The sequence below is a fragment of the Hirundo rustica genome, chromosome 5 (genome assembly GCF_015227805.2).
Source record: "Hirundo rustica isolate bHirRus1 chromosome 5, bHirRus1.pri.v3, whole genome shotgun sequence".
Classification (NCBI taxonomy): Eukaryota; Metazoa; Chordata; class Aves; order Passeriformes; family Hirundinidae; genus Hirundo; species Hirundo rustica.
Window position 1 is genome coordinate 1,388,490 of NC_053454.1, and position 23,939 is coordinate 1,412,428.

The window sequence follows — 23,939 nt, forward strand, 5'->3', positions numbered from 1 at the left end:
TGGGTGAGCGTCCCTTTCCTGGCCCGCACCGCGCCGCCGCGGCGCTCTCGCCCCGGCCGCGGCCCTCAGCGGCTCTGGCGGACTCGGTGAGCGGCTCTGACAATGGGGCTGCCCTGCTCCGCCGTCGCGCCGGTTATCGACACATCTCGCTGACGGCGGGACGGCAGCTCCCAGCCGGCCTACAGCTCCCGGCATACCCCACGGCAAACCCGCTTCCGGCAGGCCCCGTCTCGGAACTACAGCTTCCGGCGTGCTCCGCGGTGCAGGACAGCTTCGGGCAGACCCCGCCTCAGAACTACAACTCCCGTAGCGCCCCGCGGCCCGGCACCGCCCCGGCGGGGCGCGGTTTCCGCTCGGTAGCATGGCGGCAGCGGCGCGGAGGGTGCGGATCCGGTGGATCCCGGTGCCACTGGGTGTACAGCTCTGGTGCCGAGCGCTGACCGGGACCGCTGAGCCGCCGCCGCCTCCTCCTCCTCCCCCTCCCCCTTCCCATCCTCCGCCGCCCTCCGCCAGGGGCCGGTCTCTGGCGGCGGCGGTGGGCGCCGGGGCAGCGGCGCTGCTGCTGCTGTGGGCCCGGGAGCGCCGCCGGCCGCCGCTGAGCGCCGCCGTGCCCGCCCCGCCGCCCGCCCCGCCGCCTACCTCGCCCCGCGCCGCCTTCAACTTCATCGCCGACGTGGTGGAGAAAACGGCGCCCGCGCTGGTCTACGTGGAGATCGTGGGCAGGTACCGGCACCGGGAGGTACGCGGGAGGGATCTCCCTCTCCCTGCGCAGTGTGGCCCCGGGACTTCTGCTGGCCTCTCCTGAAGCGTCCCGGAGGGCTCCCACAAGTGCCTCGGGAGGGACCGACACGCGGCTGCCACACGTCTCTGCCGCTTCCATGTCCTCCGGGGCCGTCTGGCGAAGCTGCCTTCCAGGCTGCCCCGTTACTCTGCCTGGGAGCAGCACTCGGCATTTCCCTTTGTGCTCTCTAATGTTCTCACCGCCCAATGCCTCTCGGAGCACCTCTGCAGCAGCTCTGCCCTCCAGCTGGGTGACTGCTGCTTCCATCTTGGTGTCTCCTGTTTGCAGTGTCACCCTCTCTGCCTCGCTGTGTAAGGGAGACATCAGCTGGTGCTGCTCCTTCTCTGGGTTCCATCCGGTTTTCCGTTCACTTCACCTGATTACTAGCAGATGTTGAGGTGATTGACCAGGTCCCAGAGTTGTGAGTCTCCTCTGGCTATCAGGAAACGTTTCTTTGGCCTCTCAGGTGTTTGTTACCTGCTCCAAGGCTGGGCTCCATGTGTTCTGCCCTTGTCCCTGCACAGGTCACAGCCCCTCCTGCTCCCACGTGCTTCTGGTAGGATTGTACCTTTGTGGCTGTGCACGAGCTCTGGATTCCTGCTGCGTTCGTGCACAGGGGATCCCCTGTTTGTGCAGACCTTTGGGACAGGGAAGGATTCCCCCCATCGTGCCGCTGCCCTCTGCTACCTCCCAGCCCTGTCCCTGCCACCCCTCCTGAGCCGTGCCCTCCTTGCAGGCACCCCTTCCTGGGCCGGGAGGTGCCCATTTCCAACGGCTCTGGGTTCGTGGTGTCCCCGGACGGGCTGATCGTCACCAACGCGCACGTGGTGGCCAACCGGCGGCGCGTGCGGGTGAAGCTGGCCAGCGGTGAGATGTACGACGCCGTGGTGCAGGACGTGGACCAGGTGGCCGACATCGCCACCATCAAGATCAAGCCCAAGGTGAGTGCCTGTCACAGCCACGGGGGACACTGGGAAGCGGGGACGTTGCCCTCTTGTCCCGCTGACCGTCTCGTTCCCCGCAGCACCCGCTGCCCACGCTGCCGCTGGGCCGCTCGGCCGAGGTGAGGCAGGGCGAGTTCGTGGTGGCCATGGGCAGCCCCTTCGCCCTGCAGAATACCATCACCTCGGGCATCGTCAGCTCGGCGCAGCGCGGCAGCCGCGAGCTGGGCTTGGCCGCCACTGACATGGAGTACATCCAGACCGACGCTGCCATCGATGTAAGGGACACGGGGACACCGGGAGGGAGGAGGGGCTCACGTGGGGGTTCTGGCCGGTCACCCTGGCATCGGCCTCAGGAGGGGGGCTCTTGTGGTCTGCTCACACTCTCTCTCCTCTGCTGCAGTTTGGGAACTCTGGGGGCCCCCTCGTCAACCTGGTGAGTCCTGCTGCTTGTCCCCTTGCTGGCCGGGGCAGGGATATGCTGTGTGCCCTTTGCTCCTTGCCCCTCTGTGGGAGCGCTTGTGAGTGCTGGGAGGTTTCCTGGAGGGAGGAGATCTAAGGCTGGCATGAGAACCCTGTGCAGTATCTGAGGCAGTGGGAGCTGAGGAGGCTCCGGTGGAGACGAGGTCTGGCTGGTGCTGGCAAGGCAGAGCCAGGGACTGCGTGAACTCATCCCGTGTACTCAGCCCCTCGGCAATGTTGTGACAGCAGCCTGGGGAGGGGTGGGTGCACAGGCAGGACCCCAAGCTGGTGCAGTAGTTGCCCTGCTCCCCACAGTGATCCAGGCTGGGTAACCCAGTGCCCTTTCCCTGCAGGATGGCGAGGTGATTGGCGTGAACACCATGAAGGTGACGTCGGGCATCTCCTTTGCCATCCCCTCCGACCGGCTGAGGAAGTTCCTGCAGAAGGAGGAGCAGCGCAAGAGTGAGTGGGGACCTCCCTGCTCAGGGAGGAGGATGAGAGAGGGAGGCTTTGGCACAGCTGAACTCTCGGCCCTTCTTCCCGAGAAAGGCAAGGAGGGCAGAAGTCTTTGGGGTCTCATCTGGTGCCACAGGAAGAGCTGTGCTGCTGCTGCCCTGCCCTGTCTGGTTCTCCTGTGACACTGGGGAGGGACTTTCTCTGTCAAAAATCGGACAAACCAGGGTGCAAAATGCATCACCTGGAGCGCTGCTGACATTGGGAACTGGACTGAGCTGTTCTAGGGATTTGGAATGGCTCTGGATGCTGCCTGCTGTGAGGGCTCAGCCCAGTTCTGAGCCCATCTCTGTTTTCCAGCCGTGACATTCCGTGTCCTTTCCTTCCTCAGGCTCTTGGTTTGGCAATGCAGAGACGAAGCGCCGCTACATCGGGGTGATGATGCTGACCCTCACTCCCAGGTACCTGTCCTGAGCTCAGGGGCCAACAGACTGCTCCTGTTGGGGCAGGGATGTGATGGGATCTTCCCAACTCACCGAGGGTGCCTGGTTTTGGGAGGATTGTCTCCAGAGCTTAAGCTTTTTCTCTCAAATCTCTTTGTGCTTGTGCTGTGGTTGGACTCCCAGCTCGCCTGGCTCAGTGGTAAATTGGAAACTTGCAAGTTTCTACACTTGTAGCAGAGTCTGTGAGCAGATAAAAAGTGCTCTCCCAGGCAGGTGGAGGTCAGGCTCTGCTCCCAGAGAACAAGGGACAGGACTAGAGGAAACTGCCTCAGGTTGTGCCAGAGGAGGTTGAAGTTTGATATTGGGAAAATTCCTTCTTGGAGAGGGCTGTCCAGACCTGGCACGTTTGCCTAGGGCAATGGTGGAGTCCCCATCCCTGGGGGGATTTAATAGCCCTGTGGATGTGGCACTTGGGGACATGCTCAGTGGTGGCCTTGGCAGAGCTGGGGAAATGGTTGGGCGTGATCTTAAAAGTCTTTTCCAAGCCAAACAATTCTGTGAAGTGCCCATGTCAGCAAGCAGGACCTGTGCTCTCACTTCTGGGAGCAGTTCTCAAGGACAACACCTGCTCTGGTTCTTTGGCTCTTGCAGCCACGTTTGAGGGACCTTCAGCTGCCTCGTGGGGCTGGCGTTGTGCCATGCTGGGCAAACACTTTTTGGGGCTGCGCTCTGCCCTCCTGAAGCTCTGGCGAGTTCCCCAGCGCCCAGCAGATGGTGCTGCTACCCGGCAGAACCCGAGGGATGTGGGAGGCCAGCCAGCATGCTCCTGCTTCCCTGGCCACGCTTGCAGGCACCGACCTTGCAGGCACCGACCGGGTCTGTCAGGAAGCAGCGTGAAATTCCTCGGACACAGCTCCTGGGATGCGGCTCCAGCTTCCGCACAGCCCCCGAGCCGGTCCAGGGAAACCGCCTGACTGCCAGGCTTGTTTGTGCCCGGCAGGAAGGGCTCCCAGCAAGGGATTGCTCGCCTTGGAATCGAGTGACTGCCCTGAACGCCCCGGACCTTTCCATCTGGAAACCTTTCCCTGGCACAGGAAGGAGAAGCTCCGTGTTGGGCACAGACCTCATTGTTCTGTCTGCGGTGCCCAGGCCAGATAAGAGGCAGTGGGCACAGAGACATGTGAGAGTCCACAAGAAATCCCTTTTTTCACCTGGCACACGTTGCCTGCAGTGTCCTTGGAGATTCTCAAAACCCAAGTGGACGCAGTCCACAGCAGCCTGCCCTGCCTGAGCCTGCTGGGGGTTGAGATGAACTTGAGAGGCCTCTTCCCATCTTTGCTGTGTGAAATTAGGAAGGGATGGCAGCTTGCACTGGGCTGTGGGACAGCACAGGAGAGTTCAGCACAAACCACAGCCACGTGGGGAGCCCTGACTGGCTGAGCAGGGACCTGATGGGAGCACAGCTGGGCAGAGACTGAGTGTGTGGGTCTGCAGGGATTGGAGCTGAGGCAGTGTGTGAGGGAAGAATGCTGTCACTCTGGAGAGATCCAGCTGGAGTGCTGCATCCACTTCTGGATTTCATTCAAGATGGGTGAGGAGCAACTGGGGAGAGTCCAAAGAGGAGCTGTAAAAGATACAGAGTTTAAATTTGGTTTAGAAATCCTAAAGTCTGTGGGAAAGTTGGAGAAACTGTGATTGTTTAGACTCAGGAGGAGAGCTCTGCTGATGTGTCTGGCAGGAAGAGGGGCTCAGCTTGTGTTGTGTGTCCTGCCCACCTAGAGCAGAGAAGTGATACCGCAGCAGGGGAGGGGCAGGTCTGACCCTGGGAAGGGTGATGTGACATGGGGATGTGCATCACCACAGCTCTGATCCAGCTGCCAGCTGCTCCAGGGGTTTCCAGCTCCCCCTGGTGCCATTGGGATTCTCGTGCTCTCGTTTTGACAGGAGGATGGTGGTGTTTGGGACTGGCAGGGTGCAGGTACACAGGAGGGGTGGTTCTGTGCCTGCTCTCTAAGCCTGTGCAGCTGCAGGGAGTGGGGTGGGAGCCCTGCTCTGCCTCCAGCTCCATCCCTGATGCCGTTGTCCACTCTGCAGCATCCTGGCAGAGCTGAAGCTGCGTGACCCCACCTTCCCCGACATCTCCTACGGCGTGCTGATCCACAAGGTGATCATCGGCTCCCCGGCACACCAGTAAGTGCTGCCCTGTGCCTCAGGGCTGTGTGAGGGAGCAGCTGTGGCACTGGTTTTTGCTCCAGAGCAGCAGGGCTTGGGCTCCGCAGCAAAAACCACTCGGGGACTTTTTCCCAGGCTGGGTGTCTTGCTGGCCAAGTGCAGCTGTAGAACCCCAGGTGCCGCTGCTGCGCTAGGATGATGCCGAGTGTCTGCCTCACCCTCTGCGTGCTTCACCCCCGCAGGGCAGGGCTGAAGGCCGGGGACGTGGTGCTGGAGATCAACGGGACGGCGTCGCGGCGCGCCGAGGACGTGTACGAGGCGGTGCGGACGCAGCAGAGCCTGGCCCTGCTGGTGCGGCGCGGCTACGACACCCTGCTGGTGAGCGTCGTCCCCGAGGTCACCGAGTAGCAGAGACCGCCCGGAGCCGAGGGCAGGACTGAGATGGTGTCTGTGCTGGCCAGGCAGAGACTGAGAGCTCGTGCAGGGCTGCAAGGGGCCAGGAGAGGGGCCCGTGCTTGGGTGACTTGTGGTGCAGCCGTTCCCCTCTATACTCAAATAAAGCACTTTTCTAGCGGCCCTCAGGGCCATGTCGCCTCCTTCCCGTGGCAGCAGCAGTTGCCTGGTGGAGGCTGGGCTGTGTGTGACCCTGCTTCTCCTGGCAGCCTGCACGTGAGACCCTGCGGCTACGCAGGAGCTTTCTGTGCTTCCAGGGACATTCTCAGTGTTCATGGTGTCCTGCCACCTGCTTGGTACCCACCTGGGCTGGATCCAGCTCCTCTCTCTGTACCTGGCAGGCAGCTGTCGAGCCATGAATTGTGTGTCTCCTCTGTGGGTGAGAGCGGGTCTGGGACTGGCATTACAGAATCACAGATTGTCTGGGTTGGAAGAGACCTTCAAGATCATCGAGTCCAACCCACCCTTAACACCTCAACTAGATCATGGCATCAAGTGCCACATCCAGTCTTTGCTTAAACATGTCCAGGGATGGTGACTTCACCACCTCCCTAGGCAGACTATTCCAATACCTTATCACTCTTTCCGTGAAAAACTTTTTCCAAATATCCAGCCTATATTTCCTTTGACGCAGCCTGCAGCCTGAGACTGTATCCTCTGGTTCTGTCAGTTGCTGCCTAGAGAAAGAGACCAACCCCCAGCTGTCTACAGCCACCCTGCAGGGAGTTGTTGAGAGTGATAAGGTCACCTCTGAGTCTCCTTTTCTCCAGGCTAAACAACCCCAGCTCCCTCAGCCGTTCCTCACAGGGTTTTTGTGTTCCAAGTCCTTCACCAGCCTTGTTGCCTCCTCTGGACACGCTCAAGCACCACCTCCCTGGAGCGCAGCAGTGCCAGTGTGCCACGGCTGTCTTCTCATCCCTTCTGCCGGGAGCTCTGCTCCGAGCCCTGTGTCCACATCCCCTGCCATGCAGCAGCTTTCCAAGCCGTGCTGAAATTTGTGTCAATGCTGGACTCCTTATGGCCAGGGTGGCATCTCCTTAGCCCTGATGTCCTGGAGGGCTGGGGATGGGAGCCGGGGCTCTGCCTATCCTTCCCCCAGCTCGCTGTCAGTGCTGGAGCTCTGCTCCCACACACACCCGGCCCCTGGGGACAGCTGGCTGCCGAGGGCCTTCGGGGAAGCAGCAGCTCCGGCTGTTCCTCGCCTTCCTGGAAGAGCCGGAGCGGGAGCAGCGGCTCAGCGCTGAGGGCAGCCCGGAGCAGCGGAGGAATGCGGCTGTCGGGCCAGGCCCTGCCCGTGACGACACTCCCGAGCTCCGGCCCTGTTGCTTTTGGGACGTGAAAGCAGCGCGGTTCCTCAGGGGTGCTGTGGCGAGGGGCGGCTCTGCCCTGAGAACAGGCCTCCTTTCAGCAGCCCCGGCCTCGCCGGAGGAATTCGCTGCCCCGGCCAGCGCCGCCGGCTCTGGGAGGGAAATCGCGGCGTGTCTGGCATAGCTGCTCCGGCTGCGCTGACCGCAGCGTTCCAGGGCTGAGCCAAGGCCTGCCCCCCCCATCCTCCTCACAGCGCCCGGCGTCCCCGGGATGGGGAGGGGGCTGCTGGGGTCAGAGCACCCAGCTGAGGGCTGAGGGCTGGGCTGTGCCTCCCTCGGCCCGAGTGCTCCTGACCAGGGTCTCGGCTCCCACACGAGTCGAGGCAGCGACAAGACCCTCAGTTCTTGTGGGTCACAGTCCTGTGGAGCCCAATCCTCAAGGGTCACAGCCCCAGGACGGGATTTCTGCTCTGTAATATTCGCCCTGGGTGTGGTGAGGGGGAACCAGCTCTTCACCACATTCCTGCTCCTCAGTTCTCCCCCATACGGTGCTGCTGGTCCCTTCCTCTCCTCCTTCCTCTCACCCGCCCTGCTTGAGGAGGGTGCTAGGGGCTGGTGTGGGGCCAGGGCTGTGTGGATGAGGCATTGCTGGGGCCAGGGGATGCTCCCACACTGTGCCAGAGCGCGGTGACCAGCCCTGCAGCGTGAACCGTGCCGCCTGCTCCTGCCAGGCTCCTCATCTCAAACCAGAGACGTGCCAGCAGCCATTGGGAAATAGAACTTACAACTTTATAGAGGAAATAAAATTACAACTCGGAGATGGGGTAGGAGGCACCCCTGGGCAGTGCTGTGGGCAGAGACACCTGCACCATCCCCGGGGCACCAGGGGCTCCTGGGGCCCTGTGTGGGTGGTCAGCCCCGGGGCCAGCTGAGGGGTTGAGCTGTGGGAGGGCTGTGGGGTGAGAGGAACCAGGGCTGAAGTGGGGACTGGGAGTCGGGGTGCAGCCGGCATGGGAAGGGATGGAGCGGTGGGGGGGTGCAGGACCTCCCGGACCGTACCCGTGTGCCGCAGCCCAGGGGATTTGGGCACGGTCTTCTGGCCAGTGGTTGGGGTGGCAGCCCCAGGCTGGGAGGTGCAGGTGTCGGTGCCCCCAGCACCAGCCCTCCCGAGGTGGGGAAGGGCAGCCGGTGGTGAGTCCTGGGCAGTCCCCGGCAGGACGCGGTGGCAGCAGCACTGGGCACATCAGGCCTCCCTGCCGGTCTCCCAGCAGCTTCCTCCCACCCGTATGGGGTGAGGGAGGGAGATGCCTGTCTCCCCAGGGCTGGGGCCCTATGAAATCTGGTTGTTGAGCTGACCTGGGTACTGCTCAAACCTCTTGTTGGCCTCCTCGCTGAACGCATCTCCTGCAGGCAGAGGGCAGGGGCTGTCAGCTCTGGTGCAATGCCAGCACCTTCCACTGTAGCTACCCCCAACACCATCATCCCAGCCCATCCTCATCCTCATGGCCTCCTGCAGCCCCGTCACTGCCCTCCACCCTCGCCCCTGTGCCGCTCCCCAGGCTGTTACCGATGTGGCAGCTGTGCACCCAGATGCGGTGCCCGTCGTACTTGCAGTTGCATTTCATGGCATTGTTGGTGAAATCACTTTCTGCCACCTCGAAGTTGGGGTTGATCACGACCTGTGGGGCACTGACAGTGAGATTCCTGCCCCAGCCCCACAGGATGTGTCTCCCCAGCTGTGGTGGGTGTGCAGGAGAGCTCCAAGGAGCCGGTGGCTGTTGATGTGGTGGGGTGGTCCTGTCCCTGTGCACCACATGCCCATGAGCAGCGCTGCTCAGAGTTGGAAAACCCACGTGGCAGCATGTTGAGCAGCCCTGCACATTGGTGGGCACAAGGACAGCCACTGTCCCATGCCAGCACACTCACCAGCCCCAATGAGCTCCAGTGGGAGAGAGGCATGGGTGGCTGAAGTGTGTGCAGTGCTGAGGTGCAGGGATAGGAGCTGGGAGTGTGGCAGGAGGGGCTGGGGAGGGTCAGGTGCAGCACCTGCAGGATGTAGTTGCCTGGCTTGACGTCAGTGATGTCAATCCACTGGCAGTCAATGTCGTGCCGGTACAGGTCCCAGCAGCCCACGGTGATGCCCTGCTCCCCAAAGTTGGCACACTCGTACCTCTTGGCCACGTCTGCAGGCAGGAGGAGACACAGCTCGTCCCTGCTGAGAGCCCCCAGCCTGGCCCCATGATGGGGACACAGGCAGGGACGCTGCTGCAGGGCCCTCACGTCACCCACCTTCCTCGCACTCAGTGTCCTCCAGGCAGAAGCTGGCCTTGTGTCCCTCGGCCACCTTGGTGCCGTTGGGGGTCAGGATGTCGTAGTGGGTGAAGATGTCCATGCTGTGGTAGTGCCTGTGGGAGGGAGCCAGCACCTGCTGCAGCCTGCCCTGCATCAGCCCCCTGCCACCTGCCCACCCGTCACCGCCAGGAACGTCCCCACAGCCCTGGCTCTGAGGTGGCAGCACTGTGAGGTTGGGAAAAGCTGTGTCCTGCCCTGGAAGGGGACACCGCTATCCCACCAGCCAGCTGGCCCAGGCAGGCAGAGGGCTCAGCTGCAGCCTGCAGCCCCATCCTTGCCCTCCTGGAGACCCCAGCCCCAGCACTGCTCATCCAGGAACAACCTGAAGCCAAACCAGGCAAAACTGAAACCTGGGCAGCAGATCCAGTGACACCCTCACCCAGTGTCACCCTCATGCAGCGTCACCCTCACTCAGTGTCACACTTGCGCAGTTCTCCTGCCCAGCACCCTCCTCACCCAGTTTTGCCCTCACCCAGCCCACTGCAGCACCACCGCCCTCACCCCAGCCCCATCTGTCCCCTGCCCACACATCCCACCCTGCCCGTGCCCCACACGCACCGGTGGCACTCGTGCCAGACCCAGGAGTGGCGGCCGGCCTTGGGGCGGAAATCGGCGCGGCCGCGGTTGTGGATCTGGGAGGAGAAGCGGAGCAGGCGGCGGTGTCCGTAGGGCCAGTTGGCCAGGCGGGCCGAGCTGGCCAGGCAGTTCTCCTCGGCGGCGCAGTACAGCATGTGCAGCGGCCGGTCCTCGATGTACGCCGTCTCCTGCACCAGCGGCGCGTGCAGCAGTAGGTCGGAGGCGGCTGGGGACAGGCGGCTGCTCAGGGAAAGGCCCCGCTCTCGGCAGGGACGGGGTGAGTGGAGGGGACTGGGCAGTGCCCAGTGCTGGCAGGGCTGAGGCAGCCAGGGGGAATATGTGCCATCTCCATTGGCTGGGCATTGGCTGACACCTGACCTCCATCTGCAAACCCCACAGACCACAGCACCTGGCCCCACAACACCGTTATCTACAGAGCCCACTGCCCACAGAGCTCACTGCCTGCAGACCCCACTGTCCATGGACACCACTGCCCACAGACCCCACTGTCCACAGAGCCCACTGCCCACAGAGCCCACTGCCTGCAGACCTCACTGTCCATGGACACCACTGCCGACAGACCCCAATGTCCACAGAGCCCACTGCCCACAGACCCCACTGCCTGCAGACCTCACCGCTCACTGTCCACAGTGCCCACAGACCCCACTGTCCATGGACACCACTGCCCACAGACCCCACTGTCCACAGAGCCCACCGCCCACAGACCCCACTGCCTGCAGACCCTACTGCCTGCAGACCCTACTGCCTGCAGACCTCACTGCCCAAAGACCCCACTGTCCACAAACCCCACTGGCCATGGACACCACTGTTCACAGACCCTGCTGCCCACAGAGCCCACTGCCTGCAGACCCCACTGTCCATGGACACCACTGCCCACAGACCCCACTGTCCACAGAGCCCACCGCCCACAGACCCCACTGCCCACAGACCTCACCGCTCACTGTCCACAGTGCCCACAGACCCCACTGTCCATGGACACCACTGCTCACAGTCCATGCCTGCAGACCCCACTGCCTGCAGACCCTACTGCCTGCAGATCTCACTGTTCACAGATTCCACTGCCTGCAGCCCCCACTGCCCACAGACCCCACTGCCCAAAGACCCCACTGTCCACAAACCCCACTGGCCATGGACACCACTGTTCACAGCCCCCACTGCCCACAGACCCCACTGCCTGCAGACCCCCTCCCCACAGAACCCCACCCCACGGACAGGCCCCCTGCAGCCCCCGCTGCCCGCAGCCCCCGTGGCCGCTCACTCTCGGAGCAGATGACGCCCGCAGCGAAGCGCGTGCCCGTGTTCCTGCAGCTCAGACTGGCGCCATGGTGCTGGCAGTGGCTCAGGGACATCTCGTGGCCGGCGCACTTCACCCCGCTCATGACCATCTCTGTCACGTTGCTGGCGTCCCAGTACCACGTCTCCTGGGGAGGGGGTGAGGCAGGGTGGGTGGCAGGGCTGGTGGCTGGATTGCCCAGGATCGCTCACACCCGGGCTGCAGCCAAGCCTCCCACCACAGCTGCCCATATGGCTCCTGTGACGCGGAGCGGTCACGTCCCTCCGTCCCCCTCTGTCCCCATGCAGCCCCACGGTCATTCGGGAAGTGCTGGCCGGTGCCTGTGCTCTCCAGGGCGTTCCCGGGGCCCTCCCCGCTGGCACCTACCGTCACGGCATGCAGGGAGTAGCCCAGGCCGAGCTGACGACAGGCCACCATGGCCTCCTTGGTGGTCCAGCCATCGCTGCAGACCGTGCCCCACTTACTGCCTCGCTTCACCTCCACGCGGCCCTCAAACTCCGTCCTCCCGCCGGCCAGGCGGATCTGCGGGGAAACCCTGGCGCCGTGAGCGGGCACCCCGCGCCGTGCCGCTTCCTCCTGCCCCACGCCCATCCCCGTCCATCCCTGTCCCCAGCCCCTGTGAGCAGTGGTGGTGGCTGCTGCTGCCCTGGCCGAGCTGGTGCTGGCACCTACTTGTAAGCCGTGGTTAGCGAATCCCAGACCCAGCTGGCGACAGGCCACCATGGCCTCGAGCGTACCCCAGCCTTCGCCGCAGACCAGACCCCAGCGGGGCTGGTCCCCGTCGCCAGCCCCCACCGCCACCTCGACCCGCCCCTCGAAGCGGCTCCGGCCCCCGCTCAGCCGAATCTGCAGAGAAAGGCGGTGGCAGCGTCATCGCTGTCGCGGGTGATGCTCCCCCTGGACTGCAGGACTGTCCCCTGCCCCTGTCCCAGCACAGTGCCCGGGGAAGGCAGGAACTGAGCAGAGCCAAGCATGGCTTTAGTCGCCAGGGAACTCCCCAAAACTGGTGGATTTGGGGGACAAGAAATCGCTTGCGAGTTTGGGAATCGTCTGGCCAGCGCAGGGAAAACAGGTCATTTTGAAATGGCGTCATTTCAGAAATGACAGGTGTGAGAGAGTTAAAAATCGTTAAAAAAGGTCAAAGGGGATGAAACGATGGGCCAGGGCAAACAGGAGCAAGCGGCTCCATTTGCTTGTTTCATCACAGGTTAAAAAAAAAAAAAATCTCTCTTGGTTGGCCCACAGTGATTTTTTTTTTTTTCCTGGTGTTTCTGCTGTGGAGTGGGCTCAAGCTGGCAGCAGGAAAAGCAGCAGGGAGCAGCTGCCCCACACTTCCCCTCACAGTGCAGCACCCACAGACCACCCAGAGCCCCCACAGCCTCCCTCCACACCCCTCTCCTCACAGGGGCTCCCCGAGCTCCCAGGGCATCCCTTGCACAGAGCAGATGTGTGGGGTGCAGAGGAGAGATGAGGATCCCATGGATCCCGTGGGCCTTTCCCAGCCCCGCTGCTGGGAGCCCCATGGAGCCAGCAGCCCCCCGTGGCGCGCACCAGGTTCTCGTAGCCCATGTAGGGGATGTTGCAGCGAACGGCAGCGTCCTCCGAGTGCTTGCAGTCCTCCTGTGTGATGTTCCTGAAGGGGCAGTTCCAGAGGGACTTCTCGGTGCCCCGGCACTGCACCTCGTTCAGGTGGATGGGGCCCGTCCCTGCCGGAGGACGGCAGAAATCAGGGCCCTGTGACACAGCGATGCCCAGGGCCACCCTTTCCCCAAAGCTGCCCTCTTTTTTTGTCATGTCTGAAGGAGCTGGACACCCCTGTGCCCCAGCAGCCTCACCTTGCCCCATGCGTGCCCCGGTGAGGGCCTCCTTGGCGCTGCCGAAGCCCAGCTCGCGGCACACGACGCTGGCCGACTGCAGGTTCCAGCGGTCGTCGCAGATGGTGCCCCACTCGCTGCTCTTGAGCACCTCAACGCGGCCCTCGCCGACCCTCGCGCCGCCCTTCAGGCGGATCCGGGGCTGCGGGAGCAGGGACAGGCGGTGGCACAGCGTGGAACGGCACAGCACAGCGCTGCCCACGCCTCCTGCGATGTGCGGGGACAGGACACCGTCCCCACCTCCCCCTCTGGAGTCAGCAACCCGCACGCCTGCAGAGCCCAGGGGACAGAGCCCGGCCGTGGGGCACCACGGGACTTGTCCCCCTCCCTGCGGGGCTCACCTGGCCCTGCTGCTGCTGCTGCTGCTGGCGCTGTTTCTTCTTGTGGGCGCTGCCGGTGGTGAAGAGGGGCCCGGGCACGCAGCTGACCACGGCGGGCATGCCGGCCCCGCAGGCTGCCGAGGAGTTGCCCCGGTAGAACTCGAAGGAGCACATGGACAGGTGCACCTCCATCCCCGTGCACGACACCGAGTGCAGGCGGTAGTTGAGCTGCTGCCGCTCCGTGAAGAGCCTGTGAGGGGACAGGAGCCCTGAGGCACGGCCAGCGCGGCCAGTGGCAGCGGAGGTGTCACCAGCCACCCTGCCTGCAGCTGCAAGCGCTGGCTGTGCCCGTTTCCCTGTCCCCAGGGTGGCACATGGTGCCTTTGCCGGCTGCCTGTCCCACACCCCCAGCAGCACAGGGACGCACGTGGGGACACGGGCAGCTCTGGTGGGACTGCACGGGGCTCCTGTCTCTGGCTCCCCACTGGAGCCATTTACCTCTTCTTGGGCCCTACGTCCTCCCTGCGCTTTTGTTTAGGCTGAGATTTGGAGGCCAGCCTGGAAAATAGAAAAAACCATCACGAAGCCCGGGGTTTCAGGCTGTCACCTCTGTCCGCAGCAGTGACACGGGGAGCACAGCCTGCCCTGGCGTCACTGGAGGCTGAACTGGGCACCTTGGTCCCCAGGAAGACTCATGGTGCATCCCCTTTGTGTGACACAGGGGTGCAACAGCATCATCTGCTGCCAGCAGCGTGGCGCAGCCACACGGCCGCAGCAATGATGCAGTTTCCCGCATGCATCCCACCAGGAAACTGCTGGATGCAGCCACATCCTGCCCTGCCTTGCCACGCTGCAAAAGATCAAACACCGGCAGGCACCGTTTGATCGGTGGGGTGTGCGTGAGGTGTGTCTGTGTCCCCATCCAGATCCCAGGCCACCACTGCGCCGTGTCCCCAAGGTGCAGGACAGCCGGCAAGTAGCACCAAGCCAGCAGCACAGGCAGCCCCAGGGTGCTTGCCCAGGGCCATGGGGCACGGTGGGACTTGCTGCAGGCTGGCAAGGACCTGCTGCCAGCGAGGGAAGCGGCCCTGGCACAGGCTGAGCCACGAGGGGAAGCTCACACAATCCTCAAATGCTTTGTTTCCCTCAGGGAGGAAGATGATGAGCAGAGCTGAAACCTCAAAGCCCACAAGGACTGGTCCAAAGGAGGGCAGGGGACTGACAGCCCCAGGGACCTGGCCACTGTCCCCGCAGGCCAGCACGGGCTGCTGCCAGCCTGCATAGCCCAGCGAGCCCCAGGACACAGCACGGGGCTGGGATTCAGACGGCCAGAGGGCATCAGTGCCCATTCACACCCAGGAAACCACATTTGGATCCTGCACCTGGATCTGGGTCCCCAGGACAAGAAGATGTCATGGATGCGGTGCGAGCCCCAGGGAGAGCAGCCAGACAGCAGTGTGGGAGGATGTGGGGGCTGTGGGACTGTTCCAGCCAGGGCTGAGGTGGGAGCTGTGAGGATCCTGGCTCTTCCAGCAGGGAGGGAAGAGCACAAAAGAAAAGAGGCGTGACTGACAACAAAGGGTTCAGGCTCCGGGTAAGGAAAACCTTTTGCCCATGAGCGCTGTTCCATGCTGGAGCAGAAACCACAGGGCTGCAGAATTTCCATCCTTGGAAGGTTTCAAAAGCCAGCTGGATGAAGTCCTGGGTTTAACCCACAGCTGGCTCTGCTCCACACAGGGAGTTGGAGCAGGACTCCCAGAGCTTCCTTCCAGCCTGGCTTAGCCTGTGCCTTCATATGACTGTGGCTGTGCAGCCCCAAATCCATCAGCTCCTACAAAACAGCGTGGCTCTGAGGAACCAGTTCCTTCTTGGGGCAGAGGGGCAGGACTGCAGCCTCATGGAGACACAAAACATTTCCCCCAGTGCTGCAGGGGAAGGACCTGCTCACTGGGAAAAGCACCAAACCAGCCAGGAAACAGCAGATTGGTGGGGAACGAGGAAACCCACGGGATGACCCTGCCTGAATTCCCACCACCAGCTGCAGGAGCTGGCAAGGATGACTGCTGGGGACACAGACCTGGGAGTGTCACAGTGAAGAGCTCACAGTGGGTGTAGGGCACATTCAGCACCAGGGAAGGCGGTGGGACTGGGGCAAAGCCCCGTGCTGGGGGCAGAGCATCGTGGCAGAGGGCTCAGGAAAGAGGTGCCATGCCACAGCCCAGAGAGGATGGGCTCTGGCTCACTGCATCCACCAACAAACCCAGCAGCAGGATGCAGGGATGGAGGGAAAAGGCAGCCAGACCATCCCCTGGGCCTGGCAGAAAGACAGCAAGAGGGAGTGGGCAGAGGATGCAAGAGACCCCAAGCAGATGTGGCACTCGGGGCAGGACACTGTGCCCATCAGCACTGCTGAGCACGGGCTCTGGTGCCCACGCCAGCCCATCCTGCGGGGAATGGAGGGGTGCACAGCCTTTCCAGCATCCCCACTGCTGCTTTCTGCAGAAAGCAGCCCATTTCCACAGCCCTTCCTCCCCATCTGCCAGGAGAGACGGCTCTGCTCCGAGGCCTCCTCCTCCCCTCCCAGCGTGCCAGGACTCCTGCCTGGAGTGCAGGACAGGGCTGCTCTGCCTTGAGCATGACCAGCTTGGGAGAGAGATCGTCTCTCATGGGGAATGGGGGAGCCCAGCACGCACAGGAAGATCCCCTGCGGTGGGGTTTGTCCTACTGGGCCAGCACAGCCCAAGCCTTCAGTCTGCTCCGTCCGGATCCGTTTGTGCCCGGATCCATTCCGACGGCAGAGACTGGCGGGGCCGGACAGCCCAGCTCTGCCACGGCTCAGCAGATGGGGCTCCCTGGCCCCTTACCTGCTGCCCAGCCTCGGGCTGCGACCCTTCATCCTGGCTGCTCGCTTCAGCCGCCTGCAGAGCAACACCGGAGCTGCCTGCCCGGGGCACACACAGGGCCAGGCACGGCGTGTCCGTGCCCCTCGCCCAAGCCACGGTGTGGCTGGAGCATCCCCTGATGGCTGCAAACCTCCCCTTGGGATGGGGACACCGCTGCCAGGGAGCAAAAGCGCTCCCCTCGGAGTGGCTTTTGCTGTAGTGTGCGTGGTAGGGGGATAACCGTGGCCCCACAACCACCCCACGGCCCCCCAGCTTGGTCTGTAAGCCTCCAGGTGGCCAGCTGGAGCTTGGACAGCGAGCAGCAGGGTGGGAGGGATTTTAGGAGCCACAACACCCAACAGCACAGCCTCTGCTGTCCCCCACACCCTTGGCATCATCCCCAGCCCCGTGCCTCCGGCTCCGCTTGGACACCCCACCCCTGGGGGCTCCCTGCCGGCCTCACTCACCTGTAGAAGTTCCTGTTGACTTTCTTCTCCGCCGGGAAGCCCATCATGCCGCAGACGACGCGGCTGTTGTGGCTGTCCCAGCCCTGGTCGCAGATCTGTGCCCAGCTGTCCTTGTAGCGCACCTCCACGATGCCCTCTGTCACCGGCAGCTGCCGCCGCCCCCCGGACACCACCGGCCGCAGCCGGACCTCCTCCACGTGGCTCTGCTCGGTCTGCAGGGATCAGGTCAGCCCCAGCTGACATCCCATCCCATCCCATCCCATCCCATCCCATCCCATCCCATCCCATCCCATCCCATCCCATCCCATCCCATCCTCCCTCCTCCTGGCAGCCCGCTCCCAGGGAATCTCCGCGGATACAGGACAGGGGTTCCCAGTCACAGGTGGGGCACAGGGACGGCCAGCGCTGCATTCCTGCTGGCCGCATCTGATGGCCCTGGGCAGCCAAGGATTGAAAACCTCATCCAGAGAACTCAGCACCTCTTGTCCCCTTGGGTCCCCTGGTGCATCTCCAGGGATCACAACCAGGAAAACCACTACTGCTTTCCTGCACCCCCAGGGAGAGCTCCCAGACTGCCCCACACCCAGGGTGCTCTGTGCCATCCTGGACATCACCAGCTGCCCACTCTGACCAGCAGCTTCCTCACCTCGATGACGTTGGAGTCCTTGAAGCCTGGAATGCGTTCATCCTTGCAGACGACACCCGCGTCCTCCTCGTGGCTGCAGTCGCTGTTCCCCCAGCCCCGGTGTTTGCAGTCCCCGATGCTCTTCTCGGTTCCAGCACAGTTCACGTTGTCCAGCCAGATCCGCCCTGCCGGACACAGCCCGGGGGTGAGGAGGAGCCAAACATCCCCTGGGAACGGGGAAGGTGCCCACAGAGCATGGCCAGGGCCCACAACAGGTTACAGCAGGAGCACAGAGCCGAGGCCAGCGAAATGCCAAGCTGGGTGGGGGATCCGCAGATGGGCAATCTCCACCTCCCCGAGGCGCCGCCCTGACAGGCAGAAAACTCCCACACGCGCACACCTGAGCGCACAGTCGCTGCCAGGCACGCTGCAAACGCTCTGCAAAAGCAGAACCTTGCCGGGGAGGGGACGCCGTGCCCACCGCCCCTCTCTTACCGACTCCTTTGCCGTACTTGGCGCTGTGGGCCCAGCCGGTGGCGGCCACGAAGCCCAGGTGCCGGCACAGCACGTGCGCGTTGCCCAGCGTGAAGTCGTCGTCGCAGACGGTGCCCCACTCGTCGTTGTAGAAGACCTCGACGCGGCCCTCGTTGTGCTTGCGGGGGTAACCGGCCAGGCGGAACCTCAGCTGGGGCCCGGGGGCCAGCGTGGGGCCCGGGGGGGTGGGATGGGCGCTGCCCACCCACAGCCAGGCGCTGCCCAGCAGCACCAGCAGCTCCGGCCGTGCCCAGGGGCCGCAGCCTCCCATGGCGGTGTGGCCCTGCAGGGGCAGATGGGCGAAACTGGATCAAAGCTGAACCAAAATCGGACCCAAATTGGACCAAAACGGAACCAAAATCGGACCAGAATTGGACCAGAACGGAACCAAAATTGAACTACAATTGAACAGCAGCACCCCCATCCAGCCCCGCTCCCCATCCAGCCTCCCTGCCCAGCTCTGTGCTGGTTAAACCCCCTGCCCAGCACAGCCATGTGCCTTGTCCTGAGTGCCCATGACACAGCCCCTGCATTGCCCCTGCTCCCCTGGGGCTGTCAGGTACCTGCCCAGTGCTCCTGTCACCCTCTGCCAAGGGCCCCTACGAACCCCCACCGCGCTGTTGGGGCGCATCTGAAGGGCAGTGAGGGCAGACGGGCACAGGGGTGCCCCGGAGAGGTGAATGGATGGAAGGACATGAGCTGCCAGAGCTGAAGGAGCTGGAACAGGCTCAGGGCACAGGGAAAGCCCGGCTGGGCCGGCCAGGAGCTCGATCCAGCAGGAGCAGGGAATGGCTGCTGGCTGAGGGGATCCCAGCCCACGTTCCTGCCCTCCGTGACGAGCGAGGCAGCCGGAGCGTTCACATTCCTCTGTGCCGCGTTCCTCCATTCCTCTGGCAATATTTGCGGCTCCCTGAATACCTGAGGGAGATGTGGTATTCCTGCACCAGTCCCACGGCGAACAATAGTGAAAACCCTTCTCTGTGAGCCGCCCTCCCTCCCTTCCTTCCCAGTGCGCTATTCCCATGGATCCCGTAGCTCAGGAGCAGCATTTCTGCACGGGAGGTGTCGATGCTCGCCCACGGCCACCTGCCCACCTCCCTGTCCGCTGCAGCCTCGTGCCACCATCCCTGCCAGTTCCAGGGGATTGGGGACTCCTTCCCACCCTTCCACGGCGGGAAAGCATTCCCCCAAAACACCCCCAGGGCAGCAGGATGTCTCTAAGTCCCCCCAAGCACAGACCCTGCCCGCTGCACTCACACAGACCGTGCTTGCCCTTAGAAAACATTAAAGAGAACAAGTTTTGGCTTTCCCGGGGTGATTTAAAATTCCCACATGTAGCTGCAGTGTCACAGAGAAAGGGAAACGAATTCAAACCCCACGCAGAGCTGGGGGCTGGTGAGGAGGTGGAGCAGCCGTGCTCCAGGGCAGGGTTTTTGCAGAGGAGTCAGCCCCACTCCTGCTCGGTTCACTTTTCCAGATGATGAGGACCTGGTCCACGCTCCAGCCTCTTGAGAATTCCTCCTGGGCCGAGGCAAGGATGAACCAGGATGGTGCCCAGTGCCAGCCCCTTTTCCACCCCCATAACACCTGCACAAGCCCCCACAGGGCCCAGCCCTGCTGCCTGCCTGCCCCTTTGGGCACAGCTCACACTGGAGGTGCCACCAGGAGCAGCGAGAGCCTCGGGATGAGCCTGCTGCCTGCAGAGATGCTCAGGAAGGGAGTGAGGAGTAACAAGGACCAGCACTGCTTGTCCAATTCCACACCAGACACAGTGGTGACAATGACTGGACGTGGCACTCAGCGTTCTGGTCTCGCTGAGGAGGCGGGGATTGGTCACAGGTTGGACTCGATGACCCTTGGAGGTCTTTTTTAATCCTATAACTCTATGAAGCACATCACCTCCCTGGGAGCAACCACATCAGCGTGGGTCTGGCTCTCTCCTCTGTCACAGCTGGGGCACAGGGGACACCACAGAGCTGGTGGGGACGTGGCCCAGGCAGCTGGGAGCCCTGGGGTTGGTGGGAGCCAGCTCTGGGTGCCTCAGCTGCCTGCTCTGGCCCTGCCAGGGCCCAGCAGGACGCGTGTTTGTGGGCAGACAGCGGGGAAATGCTCTGCTGAACCTTTTACCCAGCCAGCAGGAAGGGAGGGCGGGTGCAAAGGGCCGCCCCAGCCCTGCCAGTGGCTTAGGGAAGGGGATCTCTGAGCTTGGAATGGGAATTCTCCATCCTCATCTTCACACTGCCTAGGAAGCCGCAAAGGGATGAGTTTGTCATCTCATAGCAGTAATAAAACTTCTTATTCCACCCCAGGGTCACGGAGGAAAGGCTGTAACCCCTCCGAGCTGTCCTGACACACAAATGTGAGCTACCAGTGCTAACTGTAACACACCTTGGGCTGTGCTTCCTCAGGGAAACCTGGAGTGAGCAGGGACTGGAGCTTCCCCAGCGCTCCCGAGCGAGCAGGATGCTCTGCTGTGGCACTGGGCAGTTTCACAATGGGGTCAGCACAACCCCAAAGGACAGCGGCACAATTAACGCCAATCTCCACGGTCCGGCAGAAATAGCCCGTGTCAGGAAGCAGGAATGGCCTTTTAGGAGATCACAGGTCCTGTTAATTGGAGTAACTGTGCTGATATAACAGGCCGGGACTGGGAGGCATTCGATTCATCTCGCACCACCTTTTAATGAATAATTAGCACTCAACAAAATCAGTGCACCTTCTGCTAAGTGGATTAAAACCGGTCACCTGCTGGAACTAAAATGTGGTTACATGGGGAAGTCACCACTCTGCGGCCTTTCTGGTGAGGATCACATGCTTTTCAAAGCAAAACCGTGCCAGGAGGAGGGAAAAAGTACCTTCCTGCTACAGACTGAAGAGGCAGAAATGGGGGGGAAAGCAGAGATGGGAATAGGGACAGCCTGGTAAATCAGCACCGTGCAGCCTACATCCTTGGCCACAAGGGAAATTTAAATCTGTGCATTGAGAAACCAAACACAGAGGATCAGAACACAGCACCTGAAAAGTGTTTGGGCTTTGTGCAGCAAAGCATTGATTCCCCTCCGAGCCTCAGCAGCGTGACCTCCAGGCTCTGCAATCCCTGCTCCTGCTTCAGCTCTGCTCCAGCACCTCTCATCCCCACCGTGCTTCCTCTGCCCCGGCACCTCAGCTCTGCCACCACCTCAGAGTTTCCCCACTCCCAGCTGAGCTCTGCAGGGCCAAAGCCTTTTGCATGCCCAGCCCAGGACAGCTGCCATGTGAGCTCCCTGCAGCGCGGCACGGCTCCTTCCCCGTTCCTGCACCACCTCCCTCTGCGAACACGCTCCGTGTCCGTGTCCCGGGCAGTCAGGCTAACAGGGCTCTCATTGTCCACATCACTTTTTCCGTTCTCGGAGGTGCAAGCCGCGCGTTTGCTCCTCTCCCTGCTGCCCGACTGCTCCTTCTGCTCGCAGGCTTTGCTCCAGCCCTGCCTGCTGCTCTGGATGGGGTGCCCAGCCCAGCATCCCAACCTTCCTGCTGTCAGCTCCAGGCAGGGATAGTCTCCTCTTGGAGCAGGGCTCGTGCCACTCAGGATGTGCTGCCCCGGGCACAGATGCTCAGCAGAGCTTCACTGCAAGGGTAAAGGGCTCTGGCTGGAGCGAGCGCTGGGCGTGGGAGCCGGGAAGCAGCCCAGGTTCCTGCCACTGCCCGGGAAACCTCAGGAATGTCCCAGCCGGGTGTGCACGAGGCCCTGAGCCACATCCCAGCCGGCAGTACAGCTGGCGCTGGTGGTGGGGTGCTCGAGCGTCTGCGGAATGGAAATCCTGGGGCTCCCTCCGGTCCTCAGCTTCAGCCCTGCGCTGGTGGGGTTGGCACGGCTGAGAGGAGCCCTCAGGGCAGGGGACAGCCCCACACGGCACTGCTCAAACTGCTCCCAGTGCGCTGCTTGTCCCAGTGGGTGATGGATCAGAGGACAGAGTCACTGCAGCCCCTACGGCCAGGCACTGTCCCCATCGTTGCTCTGCATCTTCCAGCGGGGTCAGCTGTGCTGGTGGGGGTCCTCCGGACCCAGGACTGTCCAAATCATGTGTGTCCCTTCTGCACTCACCGGGTTTACAGCAGGACATCAGTCTGCTGCACCAACACCCCGGGGAACAGACCCTGGCAAGGGGTGAGGCAGCTCCCCGGGTAAGGCTGTGCATTTGATGAGCACGGAGCATCCCTGCAGCATGGGGAGGACATCCCAAGCCACAGCAGCAGGGAAAGGGCCAGGCAGGCCACGGAGGACCCCCAGGGACACGCTCGCTCAGCAGCAGCCTCGGACACACCCACGGGGGACGTGGAGCATCCCAGGCACTGACAACTGGGAGGACTCAGAGAAGAGCAGCACAAGAGACCGAGGACCTGGGAAACCCGCCAGCACAAGGGAGAGGAAGCTCACTCTGTTTATCCTTCCTTGAGAAGGTTAAGGGGTGACACAGTCACTCTCTGTTGATGTCCCATGCCGGGACATCCCTGAGAGCAGGGGGTCACGTCCCCAGCAGTCGGGGCAGGAGAAGGTCTGGTGAGTCCCATGGCTTCAGGGCTCCATTCCCTCCTTCTCCCCAGGGCCCCATCACACAGGGCCCAGCGCTGGCCCTTTCGCAATCTGGCTGCCTGGATGTTCCTGCTCCGCTTTTCCCACTTCCCGGCAGCCCTGGAGCGCTGGGAGCGCCTGTGCACGAAGCAGGGGAGCCCCGACACCCCCACCCTGCTCAGGAGGGGACTTGACGTGGGTCACAGCTCAGGGGTAAGCACCACCAAAGTCCGGAAGGGAACAGGATTCCACAAACCGGTCCCAGAAGCAGCAGGAAGCAGCTCAGGGTCACCATGGGAATCTGGATTCCCTCGGCAGGATTGGTGTCACTCCAAAATGACAACCTCCCGTGGCTGGGAGCTCACTGCCCCTCGCTGTGTGCCCTACTATCCATTGTGCCCCCATCCCGGCAAGGACAGGGACCCTGCTGCAGAAGGGACACTCTGGGGGCATCAGCAGGGACAAAACTTTGTGTGGGGCTGCGGCTGCACTTCCCTTCCCCTGACAACTCCAGGTCCAGCTCCTTTGGGCTAGCTGATGTCCCCATGTCCTGCTGTCACCCCCTAAGCCAGCGCAGGTCACAGCACAGCTCCCTGCAGCTGCTACCCCCACGCAGCCTCCCCAGGACACGGCGGGGCCCCGGGCTCTGCCCGCTCCGCTCGGAGCTGCCCCGGGCTCGGCAGAGGCAGCCCTGGGAGGAACCAGCAGGAGGGAAAGACCTCGCAGGAATGCGCAAACATCGGCCTTCCCCACGGGCTGAGGGGCGGGCAGCGGGGCTGTGGGGCTGCTGGTGGGGCTGCTGGTGGGGCTGCTGGTGGGGCTGGAGCCCCAGGCACCCTGGAGCAGGGAGCCAACCTTCCCGGACCTCCTGGAGACGGGACCGGCTCAGCCGCGGGCTCCTCTGAGAACAGCTGGGAAGAATCATCCCTCGCAGCGCCGCCTGTCCCTCCATCCATCCTCCCTCTTCCATGAGCTACACCAGGTCCGCTCTTCATGGAAGTACCGATTCTCCACCGGATTTTGTAACCCACACGCTTTGGGGCGCGCTACAGCCCCGAAGCGGCACCCAAATCCCCGCCGGGCTCCGCTTCCCGTGGGACACCGGCGCTGCCCGTCCCGCTCACGCTGCCCGCGGGGCACGGCCCACGGCAGCTCCCGCACCACGGCAGCGCCCACGGCCACGGCCACGCTCCGACTACCGGGGCTCCGCAGCCGGGACAGCCCCAAGGAGCCCCGGCCCCGTAAGGCGCAGCCCCCGCCTCTCCCGGGCCCCGCGCGGTATCTCCGGGGTGCCCAACCGAGCCGAACCGAGCCGAACCGAGCCGTACCAAGTTCTGCAGCGCCGTGCCGAACCGAGCCGTGCAGTGCCGTATCGTGTCCTGCCCGTGCCGTGCCGTGCCGTGCCGAGCCGAGCGATTTCGGTCCGTGCC

General features: G+C 63.0%; 2 protein-coding genes across 4 annotated transcripts; one reads left to right on the forward strand and one right to left on the reverse strand.

The window, feature by feature from the left end:
- Positions 1-163: 163 nt before the first annotated feature.
- HTRA2 (HtrA serine peptidase 2) lies at positions 164-5,828 on the forward strand. Its single transcript, XM_040065706.2, has 8 exons — positions 164-723; positions 1,518-1,722; positions 1,806-2,000; positions 2,126-2,158; positions 2,538-2,646; positions 3,029-3,098; positions 5,175-5,270; positions 5,495-5,828. The coding sequence occupies exons 1-8, from the start codon at positions 362-364 to the stop codon at positions 5,658-5,660; spliced, it is 1,236 nt and encodes a 411-aa protein (XP_039921640.1). The 5' UTR covers positions 164-361; the 3' UTR covers positions 5,661-5,828.
- A 1,951-nt stretch (positions 5,829-7,779) lies between these two features.
- LOXL3 (lysyl oxidase like 3) lies at positions 7,780-23,929 on the reverse strand. Of its 3 annotated transcripts, none has more exons than XM_040065728.2 (15): positions 23,838-23,929; positions 17,919-18,240; positions 17,445-17,608; positions 16,799-17,010; positions 13,948-14,007; positions 13,471-13,699; positions 13,091-13,271; positions 12,807-12,961; positions 11,622-11,777; positions 11,220-11,382; positions 9,923-10,166; positions 9,302-9,417; positions 9,059-9,195; positions 8,580-8,691; positions 7,780-8,416 (listed from the first exon to the last, which is right to left on the reverse strand). In XM_040065728.2, exons 2-15 carry the CDS (start codon positions 18,226-18,228, stop codon positions 8,343-8,345), a joined length of 2,313 nt encoding a protein of 770 aa, XP_039921662.1. In that variant the 5' UTR covers positions 18,229-18,240; positions 23,838-23,929; the 3' UTR covers positions 7,780-8,342. The 3 variants fall into 3 exon arrangements, with proteins under 3 accessions (XP_039921662.1, XP_039921661.1, XP_039921663.1); XM_040065727.2 differs by lacking the exon at positions 11,622-11,777 and adding an exon at positions 11,928-12,101; XM_040065729.2 differs by lacking the exons at positions 11,622-11,777; positions 13,948-14,007 and adding an exon at positions 11,928-12,101.
- Positions 23,930-23,939: the final 10 nt, after the last annotated feature.

Excerpts from the sequence above, each read along its gene's own strand:
- HTRA2 (XM_040065706.2), top strand. The coding sequence starts at position 362 with ATGGCGGCAGCGGCGCGGAGGGTGCGGATCCGGTGGATCCCGGTGCCA. Across the intron at positions 2,159-2,537 it reads GGGGCCCCCTCGTCAACCTG|GATGGCGAGGTGATTGGCGT; the intron begins GTGAGTCCTGCT and ends CTTTCCCTGCAG. Across the intron at positions 3,099-5,174 it reads ATGCTGACCCTCACTCCCAG|CATCCTGGCAGAGCTGAAGC; the intron begins GTACCTGTCCTG and ends TCCACTCTGCAG.
- LOXL3 (XM_040065727.2), bottom strand. The coding sequence starts at position 18,228 with ATGGGAGGCTGCGGCCCCTGGGCACGGCCGGAGCTGCTGGTGCTGCTG. Across the intron at positions 12,962-13,090 it reads CGGGGCACGCATGGGGCAAG|GGACGGGCCCCATCCACCTG; the intron begins GTGAGGCTGCTG and ends GTCCTCCGGCAG. Across the intron at positions 9,418-9,922 it reads GTCTGGCACGAGTGCCACCG|GCACTACCACAGCATGGACA; the intron begins GTGCGTGTGGGG and ends TCCCTCCCACAG.